A 12,195-nucleotide genomic window follows, 5' to 3' on the forward strand; every position below is an offset into this window, starting at 1 on the left:
ATTACTCATTTTAATTAATTTATGAACTCCTGGACTTTAATGGCTCATATGTGTTGTCATGTTTACAGAGAGAGTATGTAACTTGGTCAAGAAACTGTGCCAAGATACCCTCAGTACGACACGTTTTTGTGTCATTTTAGAATCAGTAGGCTCAAGTGGGGTGACTGGGCTCAGCCTTAGAGATAGGGTGAGGAGCTTGGACATCCTGAGGGAGCTCGGAGTAGAGCCGCTACTCCTTCGTGTTGAAAGGGGTCAGTTGACGTGGTTCGGATGTGATCAGGATGCCTCCTGTTAGAGGTGTTCCTGGCACGTCCCACTGGTAGGAGGCCCCGGGGCAGACCCAGAACATGCTGGTGGGATTACATATCTCATGTGGCCTGGGAACGCCTTGGGGTCCCCCAGGTGCTGGAAAGCATTGATGGGGAGAGGGATGTCTGGGGTGCTTTGCTAGGCCTGCTGCTCCCATGACCCGGCCCTAGATAAGCGAATGGGGAGATTTTTTTAAAGCTTACCTTACTGTTTTGAACAGGCATGTTTCTTCTATATTTAAAATATATAACATTGTGTGCTTTCTTAATGTGCAACTAAACCCTTCTCAATGTGTTCTCATTTGTTAGTTTGGTACAACAAAGTCAGAACCTTAGTAACAAATTCTGCTTTTAAAAAGTGATGGGGACAAAAACTGGTAGGGACATGTCCCCGGCGTCCTCAGTATAAATGACACCAATGCACAAATGCGCAAACAAGCTCACTGTGCAGAATATACAGAATCTGAGACAGCGAGGTGAAACAACTGCCTATTTTATTAGGTCTGATTCAAAAGGTGGACATTTATCGTTAAGCAAACAAAATTAACCAAAGCAACAAACAATTAGGTATCTTTAAACTACAGTGTTCTATAAAACACAGCACACAAAATATAACTTTCTGATCATGTTTATGAAAAAACTCCAGATTATTTGATAAAGTCATCCATGGATTAAACACGTGTACTTGTCTCATCCAAAAGACAATGCTGAAATATTATTTACAGGTCATTGCTAAGAAAAGTAAGCGAATACAAATACTAGTTTTGTTACAGTGCACCCCATAATGTTGCTGTGAAGTTTTAATGACATTTACCGACACTGTGCACAGAAAAAGCCTTAATGTATTCATCCTGTCTTACAGTTCATGCTCACGGGCATGCCTTAATGTGGACGTGTAGAAAAACATAATAAATACCAACTTTTTTTAAAAAAAAAAAGCAGATAACACAAACCTTAAAACACATTACATGGAAACAAATCTTAAATGTTTTAGAAAGCAAAAAATCAAATAAAGTTAAATTCTAAGGGGGAAAAAAATCCACAGAAACGTTGGTCAAACTACGCTATGACTTTAAACATCAGAGCTGGTTTACAGGTTGTTAACAGGGGGTGAAGGTTGGTGTTCAACAAGACCGAACATGTAGATGAAGAAGGAGAAACACAGGTAGCATATTAAAACAATATTTGTTCCTATTTACTACAGTAGAGTACACGTTTCCTTATACACAGCCAACAATCACCAGAGAGTGTAAATGTCTGAAAATCAGCAAGGTTCTTTCGATAAAACTATCACCATGATCATCCCTGAGAACAAATTTTGGTTCAGTACTCAGTGCATCTGACACGTACTGCCTTTATTATCAATTTATCTTGTGACGTCAAATCTAAAAACTTTGCCTTTAAATGACCACTAAATAATGCCACTGGAAGATTTTTTTTTAAAGAAGAATCTGCAATGCAAATTTCATGCCGACAACAAGCGGCAATCAAGATCTCACCTACATGTGTGCAGGCGTGTGTGTACGATGCTCCTCCTCACATAGAAGAACACTACTTGTATGAACTGACTGGCAAAGAACCGGTTTAGAAAAGAACGTTTTTGCAAAAAGTGAATCAGAATACACAGTACTGAGTGTACAAAATAGAGGGGAAACCATGCTGCCTTGGCTTTATTATTACAGTTAACCCTGATTTAAAATGCTTCCATGTATTTTAGGTATAAAACAACAAAAACTGATATTCTGTGCATAAAAATGACATTGCTCTGGTTTTCATCATCATCATCTTGGCGTCCTCCTCATCTTCCTCGTCTCTGGTCCCTTGATGACCCGCCCTCTTCGACACACACCCCACCTCTTCCTTCTTCCTTCTGTCTTTTCAGGCCTCCTCCTCTTCCTGCTCACTGTCATCAGAGCCTGCAGGACAAAAGGTAGATGTTTATGATTTCCTGATATGAAGGATGATGGTTACACCCAAAATTCTTTATTAATTGTTAAAGAGGACCTATGATGCTTATTTTACATTTAAAGTTTCTACTAGAGCATATTTACATGATCTAAAGGTCCAGTGTGAAGGACTTAGGGGCATCTTTTGACAGAAATGTTCTGTAATACTCATAATTACACTCACCTGCCACTTTATTCGGCACACCTATTTAACTGCCCATTCATACAAATAGCGTATCAGCCAATCATGTGACAGCAGCTCAATGCATTTAGGCATGAAGACATGGTCAAGACGACCTGCTGAAGTTCAAACTGAGCACCACATTGAGGAAGAAAGGTGATTTAAGTGACTTGAAACATAGCATGGCTGTTGGTGGGATTTTCACACACAACCATCTCTAGGGTTTACAGAGGATGGTCTGAAAAAGAGAAAACATCCAGTGAGCAGCAGTTCTCTGGGTGAAAATGCCTTGTTGATGCCAGAGGTCAGAGGAGAATGGCCAGACTGGTTCAAGATGATAGAAAGGCAACAGTAACTCAAATAACCACTGGTTACAACCAAGGTCTGCAGAAGACCATCTCTGGACCAACAACATGTCCAACCTTGAAGCAGATGGGCTACAGCAGCAGAAGACCACACCAGGTGCCACTCCTGTCAGCTAACAACAGGAAACTGAGGCTACAGTTCACACAGGCTCACCAAACTGGACAATAGAAGATTGGAGAAACGTTGCCTGGTCTGATGAGTCTGGATTTCTGCTGCCACATTCAGATGGTAAGGTCAGAATTTGGTGTAAACAACATGAAAGCATGGATCCATCCTGCCTTGTATCAACAGTTCAGGCTGTTGCTGGTGGTGTAATGGTGTGGGGGATATTTTCTTGGCACACTTTGGGCCCCTTAGTACCAAGTGAGCATGGTTTAAACACCACAGCCTACCTGAGTATTGTTGCTGACCGTGTCCATCCCTTTATGACCACAGTGTACCCATCTTCTGATGGCTACTTCCAGCAGGATAACGCACCATGTCACAAAGCTCACATCATCTCAAACTGGTTTCTTGAACATGACAATGAGTTCACTGTACTCCAATGGCCTCCACAGTCACCAGATCTCAATCCAGTAGAGCACCTTTGGGATGTGGTGGAACGGGAGATTCACATCATAGATGTGCAGCTGAGAAATCTGCAGCAACTGTGTGATGTCATCATGTCAGTGTGGACCCAAAGCTCTGAGGAATGTTTCCAGCACCTTGTTGAATCTATGACAACAAGAATTAAGGCAGCTCTGAAGGCAAAAGGGGTCCAACCTGGTACTAGCAAGGTGTACCTAATAAATTGGCCAGTGGGTATATGTTTTCATTAGTTTATAATCACCTGCTGTCTATATCTACATACAGAGCGGATCGGGTTCCACGGAGTCCGCCATGTTGTTTTACAGTAGTCCAGAACGGACAAACCAAACACGAGCTCGAAACACGACAATTTTAGTTTTCGTGTTGGCCACTGTAGTTCTCCTACACGCTCAAAACACGGGAGAAGTTTCAGTTCTGCAACCTCGCCGCTAGACGCCACTAAAATCCTTCACACTGGACCTCTCACAGTCAAAAAACACTTTATTTTCCCCCATACTGTCTGTGCTGGAACATCTGCATTCACCCTCTGTCTGAAATAATTCATTTTAGGGCCTGTCTCTTTAAGGCTCCCTCCTGAAAAGCCTGGTCTGCTCTGATTTGTCAGTGTTGCCAGGTCTTTTGAATCTCGGCGTTTTTGCACTGTCATTGCAGCCAGAAGAACAGAGAATAGCTGCACTTTAACTGCACAAATAAAAGCTTCTAAATACAACCGGACATGTTCCAACAGGAATATGATCTGAAATCAGGGAGGAATTCACAACATGGACAACAAGGTTTACATGTTTCACCAACATTAGCATGTAGCGACATGTACGTTAGCAGTGTATTTGCAACTGGGGAATGACTGTAACAGAGAAAAGCGGCACCTCCTACTGTGGAAAATCACCAATAAAAGCTTCTAAACACAACCGGACATGTTCCAGCAGGAAGATGATCCGAAATTAGGGAGAAATTAATGTCGGCAACCAAGTTTACATGCCTCCCTAACGTTAGCACGTAGCTTCATTTAGTAGTGTAGGCTACGTTTTTGATCAGCAGGGATTACTCTACCTCATTATTTGAAACTTAGGCCACATCAATATGAACATCCTTCATTTTATGAGAGACACAAAATATGGAAAAGCATGATAGGTCCACTTTAAAGCAAATCCCAGTCAGATTTTAAGACAACAAAGCAGCATAATTACAAAGTAGGAAGTATGAAACACAAGATGAACTGCCATCCCACACCGTTACAACCCACCCCCACTGGTTGTTGGTTGTTATAGTGGTCTTACCGTCAATCACAATTTCTCCACCACCATCGTCCTTCTCCTCTGGACTCTCATCTGAGGGGGGAAATATTTCCTGTCTATTCAGTTCAGCCTGCATTACCCACACATTTATATTACAGCTACAACACAAGCCAGTGAACTTGATGCTAACAAGCCCGTGGCCTCTCATTCACAGTATGAGCAACAGCAAACACTGAATCATTTTACAACTGCTAGCTACTATTTTCAGAACACACTAAAAGGAGCTTTAAAATACAAATCTCTCTATAAAATCTACTTATAAACAACTGGTCACTGTACCCCAACCAGCACAGGGGACCAGTGGGGTTTTAGCTGGGATGCACGGCTTCACCGGCCGATACTCGCCTTGTTGAATGCCACCAGCCTGTTGGCAAATAAGATGACATTCAACGATGGCAGCGGCCGATGTTTTTCTGTTGTGTCACATCAATTTTGCGCAGGATAAAAAGCAGGGCTCGAGACTAACAGCGCCCTGTCCTCCCAGGGACAATAGAAAATTTGTTTGGGACGAACTGAGATCTTCCCCGGGACGCCTCCTGGGTGAAAGGACGCAATAAAGTCACTATGGATGCGTGAGAAGATGCACCCTATTGTTTCCCTGATAACGCTACATTGGCATCAATAGGAGGAGAGCTAGTCAATGTTAGCTGTTGTGGCTGAAACTGACAGCTAATGCAGTTACATTATGATGCGTTCAAGCTCTATTAAGTGAAAATGAGTATTGCGCCGAGTTAAATTATAATGGTATCATGATGTGTTTTTGTTTTTGGCGAAACAAGACAAAACATAAATCAATACAACTGTTTGAAGGTGAAATTTGTTGATATTTTCAGCAACACATAATAGATTTTAGAGAGGGAATTGTGATATATTTCATACAGTAAAAAGACTTTGAAGCAATTTCAAAGATGTTCATGAGAGAGAAGGATATTCAAGGTTGTTTCATATATATGTACGGTTGAATTTCTGCTCATTCAAAGATAGTATAATGAAGGGCCGACTTATTTTGAAACTATCATTTTTTTTTTGTAGTCGAGGTTTCTTTGTTTCTCTGGCACAAAATGTGGGAATATATAATGGCAAAAACAAAATCAGCAACAAAAAAACACTGGAGTTCACCACTGGCCAAACTGTTCTTTCAAACATCGGTACTGACCCAGAATTTTACACTTGGTGCATCCCTGGTTTTAATTGTCTTTATAAGTTCTAGATGAGCACTGACCAGCACTTGGCCCCCTCTCCTCTTCTTCTTCTTCCTCTTCTTCTTCCTCCTCCTCTTCATCTTCCTCTTCCTCCTCCCTACTGTGACCTTGTTCAGCTTCACCAGCTTCCTCGCCGGGCTCATCATCTGAGTCGGAGATCACTACGCACTCATCTCCATTACCGTTGTCAGCAGCTCTGGCCCCGCTGCCACCACTGGAGGACAAAAAAAAAAAAAACACACACACACACACTTACATTAGTGTGAACAGTACACACACTCATTGTGTCGGTATGCATCCCACCTGGTCTCACCAGCAGGAAAAAAGGGGGGAATCAGGAAACTGTAAAATTTTACACATGAACTATAATTTTGGGCCCTGGGGCTGAGAATATCTTTAGAATTTATAGCTTAATAAGTGGTTTGTCCACTGACTACGTATTATACTGTATGTGTCTGTGGCCTGAATACACATGAGAGTCTCTGTCTTACCTGCCGTTCTCTCTCGGTTCCCAGAGTGGAGTGAGGTAGTATCTCAGAGGGTCCCTGTACAGGTCGTCCTTAAGTATCTAAACAACAGTACAGAGGGTATTTCAATACATTGCAACTGAATATAATGTGATGCATGTGCTCTCTAAAGTGATTTAATGGCCAAAAACAGTCCTGCTAATCAAAGACAAAGGTTTGAGGTGGGGCTGCATGAGTGTATATTGCTAAATAATTCTATTCTATCATAAAGTGGCAAGAAATGTGAATAAATGAAGAACAAACAAAAAAAAACATGTTTAACATTTAAACTATTCAGACTTCAACACTCTTCCGACACACATCTGCCCTGTAACAACTGCAATTAATGGTTGGCTAGTGGGATCAAATGTTACAAAAGGTGTCATCATGACACTGAAGAATGGAGGCTTGCAGGTCTAAATGATGTCACTAGAGTAGTGCACTTTTAAAACTCTGACGCTTGTTGACAAATCCACATACGTATGTGGCAGTGCTAACGCCACGTTCAACTCTCTGATCTCTGTGTGCTACAATCATGGGCCTGTGTCAGTGTGAGGGTGCAGTCAGCTGTACCAGTGCTACATCATCTTGTCCTGGGTTGCTATGGTCACTGAACCAGCTGAAGAAGGTCTGGTAGACGCCACGCGACGACTTCCTGGGTTCACTGTGGGCCGTCAGGTTCTGTCCACGGTGCCACAGGATGGGATTGGAGAACGACATGGGAGATCCTGCAACAAGAGAAACAGGGATCGGACGGTAAGCCACAATTTGATGGCTGTGTAGATTTTAGGTAGTCTCAAAAGACGATCAATACTCAAATGTAGTAGGGCTGCAACGATTAGTCGACTAATCGATGACTAATCGACTATTAAAATAATCAGTGACTATTTTAGTAGTCGACTAAATGGTTTGAGTCATTTTTCCATAGAAAAGTACTATAAAAGTACCCCAAAATACTCTTATGGCAGCTTCTTACGTTCAAATATTGGCAGCTTTACACACTCTCCCATGACAGTGAACTAAAACCCTTTGACGTGAGCACGAAACAGAACATAACATGACATAATTTTGGGGTTTGGGAGAGACAGACTGACATTTTTCAACATTTTAACACATTTTTCAATAAAATGATTAGTCGACTAATCAAAGAAGTAATCGACAGATTAGTCAACAATGAAAATAATTGTTAGTTGCAGCCCTAAAATGTAGATGTTATGAACTATCAAAGAATGCCTGGTCAGTCTGAGAGATGAAGATGTTAACACCCCTGAACCATTTGATATTCACAAATAGGTGCCTGACATAACATCCTTCATGTACATCTTCTAATTTTTGTTGTGACTGTGTCAGACACCTGTGTGTCCTTGTTTATCATCTATGTCCCCTCTAAATTTGGAGGTTTTTGGGGGTCTGTGAAGACCTCTGCAGCAGTTTGTGTCGTTCTGATTTGTGGGGTGGATGATTAATCGGTCGATCTGATCAGAGCTTATCAAATAAGATTGCTGGATGAGAGGGGCAGCTATCTGTGTGTGAAGCAAACTTACAGAACCAGCGTAATAACAGGTTAACATTCATTTTAACTGCGACTGACGTTCTGCTGCTCTGCAGAGGACGCTCTGCACTGCAAGAAGGTGGAGTAATGCTATCCGAATGATATACATTTATATATTTCGTTTCATTTATTTGACTCACGATCACATCACATGGTATGGAGCACAAACATTACATACAACAACAAAACAATGGCACAAGAAGTGGCTAAAGTACAACCAATGTTATTTAAACAAAGGAAAGACATTCCTCAATAAAGCACCTAGTTTACAAATAAATTTTTGGCTTATCCAATTATAATAACAAAATTAATTTAAATATAGATGGGGGTTTAAATCATACTTTGGCAAATACCTTTCTCTGTGAGTCATTAAGCTTACATTCAGACATTCAAGCTAAATATGATACTCATCTCCCACACGATTATCATCACAGAGGCTGCAGAACCACTAGTTCCTGTCCAGCCCTTTATATCTTCCAGTGATCTTAGGAACTCTGGTGTTGTTTATTCTAAAATTACAAATAGCCTGTCTGTACTTTTGGTTTTCATGCAACAGACACTCCAGTTTAAACTCGTTTATCTTTGACATATATGTCATATGATGTCATACTTCTGAGCTTACTTTACCACTTTTGTATAAACTGATCTTTTACCCTCTGTTCAACGGTTAGTTTTAACCAGTTCAATAATGCACCTAATAAACGGTCCAGCTCCAAAAATAGGAAATCAAAATGTGCCGGCAGATGTTTTAATCGTGGCGGGCCACCACAAATAAATTAATGTGTGAGAACCATGATATAGGGTATGGGAAGAATTTTATTAAATGTAATTCAACATCTAAAACTGTGTACAAATATATTTTTTAAGCCCTTTTTGTGTCAGCGGATGCACTTAATATCTTCCCACAGCACAAAATAAAACTCACACTTCAGCATCACTGATGATGTGGTATGAAACTGTATTGTTTTGAAATGTGTTATAAATATTCTGTTCATCCATATTTACATACATAAAGAACAAAACAACAACAATAGAGTCACACTTTGCTGTGGTATTAACTGCAGGGCTGTAGTGTTTGGTCAGTGTGGGTGTGAACTTGACAAGTTGAACTTTGTGGTTTTCTGGCTGTGTACTTGTCACTCTCAGTATCTTTTGGCAGCTGCACCAGAGAATGCGTCGTTCCTTTTATTCACAAATATGACTCAGTGTATCATGGTTAAAATATAATGTTTTAGTTTACTGTTTACTTGTACCAAATAAAAACAAAATGTACATGGCAGTTATATTATTATAGTATTATATGCCAATATATTATACATATTACCACCTGGCTCTACAGTGCACATGCCCTTCACAGTGCCATGTTGCAAAGTGTGACTTAACATGGTGCATTCATTATGTATGATAATTATGGCTTGACTTAATCACCATGTGCTTATTTTTACCTCCCATCCCGAGGTGCAGCTCCTTCATGATGATGTTATTCTGGAAGTACGGGTTCCGTCGGAAGTGGAAGCGGATCCTGTAGCCTAGTTTATTATTCTTGAAGGACTCAATCTGAAAAGACAACAGGAAATGTCTGAACTCTGCTGCAGGGCATTTACAAGAGCCAAACTTATTAAGTACACAAACACTTCCTACCTCGAGATCAGTCATGTAACTAAGAGCATCTTCATCAGTCTCATCAATGTGAGCTGAGAGATGAGGATGGTTCAACAGCTGGAACATCAAAGTTGAGCAAAAACCCAACATATATTTAGTTCACTTTCTCAAACACAACATAGAAATGGGAAAAGAGGGACATTTTTTTATTTTAAGGATACAGCCGTCACCCAGAAGCCAGGGATGGTTTTTGTGATGGAGCTGCGCTGATCCAGATGTGGGCGCCGCTGACGACTGATCTTCAGCTCCAGCCGTTGGTGAAGCCGGGCGCTTTTCTTCTCAAGAGCTTCCAGCCTCATCTGTACCTGCGCCAGGAGAGCCACCGACTGTCTCATCTCTGGGGCCATCTTAACTGACACAATGGCACACTCCCCATCGTCATTGTCCTCATTGTCTGATGGGAAAGAGGAGCTCGGAGTGGAGGACGATCCAGATATGGATTCATCACCTTCGTCTGCCTCTGGCATCTCATCTGCATCCTCTCTGTCAGTACTATGCACAGATGTGGAGCTGTCTGCAGCAGCTGCCTGAGTTTTAGAGCCCGTCCTTGAGGACTGGTGGCCCCCGCGTTGCTTGAATTTGCTCCCCAGTTTCACCTGTTTGGCCTTTTCAGATGAGCATGGAGTCTCTTGACTGTCTTCCCCGTCTCCTCCTGTGAGACTGGCAAGCGCTTCAGCAGCTGCTATGGCTGCTGAGTCGGTTTGGTCCAGAGAAGCTGAAGGACGCTGCTTTGCTCCCTCTGTCTTCTCTGTATCCCCCCTTGCCTGTGCAGACCCATGTGCGTCTGAGGACTGTGGCTTTTCTGTGTTGCTGGTACCGTGACCGTCAGCACTGGAGTTGTTGACAGGCAGTGCACTGGTGCCATCTGTTCTGTCTGAACCCTGATCCGCTTGCACGGCAGCTGCAGCTCCCTCACTAGCTCTTGACTGGCCCTCGCTCCCGGCTATTTCTTTACTCTGTGCTTCACTGTTCCTGCAACTTTCTGAAGTGAGCCCCGCTTCATTTGATGCGTCACTTACTTTCGCGGACTTGCAGGGGATCTTATTGCTTTCATTATGGTCGGGTGATGGACACCGTTTCCTCGATGCAGAGTCAGCGGACTGTTTGCAGCCCGTCAGTTCACTCATGCTAGCTAGCTAGCAGAATAGCTAACAAGCTTGGTTAGCCTGCAAGCACGACTAAAACAAACTGAACAAAACTGAAATAGCTACTGAGGCAATCGGTGTGATTTTGTAACGCGAATCGTAACGTAACCTACATTCTCAATGGGGCAAGAACAGGAAGCAGCTCTTGTGTTTCTCCGCGGCCTTGCGGAACGTTGAAAATTAGCAGGCTATTGCTAACGCTCGTTAGCTCACGTTACCCAATGCGCGTGTCCTCGCTGTAATGGCCGCTCCACATTCTCCCGAATAAAAGCCCAGCAAAAAAGACTAACTCCAAGTGTACAAACCTTCCCGTGCTATACCGCCTTCAGAAACAACACGAACTCTTTATATTAGTTTATGTTTGCAATATCCGTTAGCTTACTATCCGTGCACCGACGTGAGAGAAAAACAATCCTCTGATTGGTTACGGCACGCCGCGCTAAAACCTCGCCACCAATCAGCGACAAGGGTGTGTTTACACGGTAATCTATCTGTAGCGCTGGTTTAACTGCGCAGCGAGCAAGTGCAGCTATACTGTTGTCGTGAGACCGTCCTTACGTCAGTAAATATGAATAATATTTACATGTTTACCCGACAATACATAAACAGACGGTGTATTACATGATTGCGTCATAGCTCTTAACGTCCTGTATGTGAGGTCATATCTGGAACAGGCGGTTATTAATGTGGGAAATGTGTTATTAATCACAAAATAGTTCAAGACCTGAAATGACAAGCTGCGTGTAAACAAGGATTTGGCTCTGTGAATTGAATGGGGGCGGTAGGCGTAAACACTCGCCTGTGTGATGATGTCGTTAGATAACAGCAGCATGTTTATTCCCAGGAACGGTTTGGACACACGAGCTTTGTTATCAGATCAATGCGGTTTGGTTGTTTCCCCCTTTCAAAGCCCTATGAAATGATCTTTATATCCACAAATGTCCAGGCTGAGGCCTATATGTTTGGCTGGGGTTTCATTTTACCACAAAGGAGGTATATTTCAGTACAGCATGAGTGGTATTACATAACAATCACAGCATTCACAGTAGGCTGTTGCTGTCAGTGCTCAGATGAATGAACAAACATTAGTGTACTGGATGACAACACTGTCATCAGTGGCGTCCATTAAATTTGCACAAACACTAAACAAACATGATCTATTAAGCCTGTGAATAATTAAGAGTTGCAGCAGGTGCATGTTGTAACCAGTGTTGCAAAGGTTGCTTTTGAAATGGGAGAAATGGACAGTGTTTACATGTCAACAACAAGATGAGGGACTCAGTAACTATGTCGCAGGTATGAGTAGCTTTTGAGAGACAGGGCAATATGGACTTTTCTATTTATTTATTTATTTATTTTTGCATACTCATTTCTGTTTGTTCTCATTCTGTTTTGTATTCTATTTTTTCTTCACCTTTTTGCATCATTTTGTAAAAACAATAAA

At 42.0% G+C, this 12,195-nt stretch overlaps 1 protein-coding gene across 4 annotated transcripts; it reads right to left on the minus strand.

Moving 5' to 3' along the window:
- Positions 1 to 785: 785 nt before the first annotated feature.
- On the minus strand, positions 786 to 11,189 carry tspy (testis specific protein Y-linked). Of its 4 annotated transcripts, XM_049580935.1 has the most exons (8): positions 9,768 to 11,187; positions 9,586 to 9,663; positions 9,390 to 9,501; positions 6,966 to 7,120; positions 6,378 to 6,454; positions 5,907 to 6,100; positions 4,667 to 4,717; positions 786 to 2,224 (listed from the first exon to the last, which is right to left on the minus strand). In XM_049580935.1, exons 1-8 carry the CDS (start codon positions 10,731 to 10,733, stop codon positions 2,187 to 2,189), a joined length of 1,671 nt encoding a protein of 556 aa, XP_049436892.1. In that variant the 5' UTR covers positions 10,734 to 11,187; the 3' UTR covers positions 786 to 2,186. The 4 variants fall into 4 exon arrangements, with proteins under 4 accessions (XP_049436892.1, XP_049436890.1, XP_049436893.1 ...); XM_049580933.1 differs by having other exon boundaries at positions 9,390 to 9,663; positions 9,768 to 11,188; XM_049580936.1 differs by lacking the exon at positions 4,667 to 4,717.
- Between the last annotated feature and the right edge of the window lie 1,006 nt (positions 11,190 to 12,195).

This window comes from Epinephelus fuscoguttatus, linkage group LG7 (genome assembly GCF_011397635.1).
Source record: "Epinephelus fuscoguttatus linkage group LG7, E.fuscoguttatus.final_Chr_v1".
In the NCBI taxonomy this organism is placed as follows: domain Eukaryota; kingdom Metazoa; phylum Chordata; class Actinopteri; order Perciformes; family Serranidae; genus Epinephelus; species Epinephelus fuscoguttatus.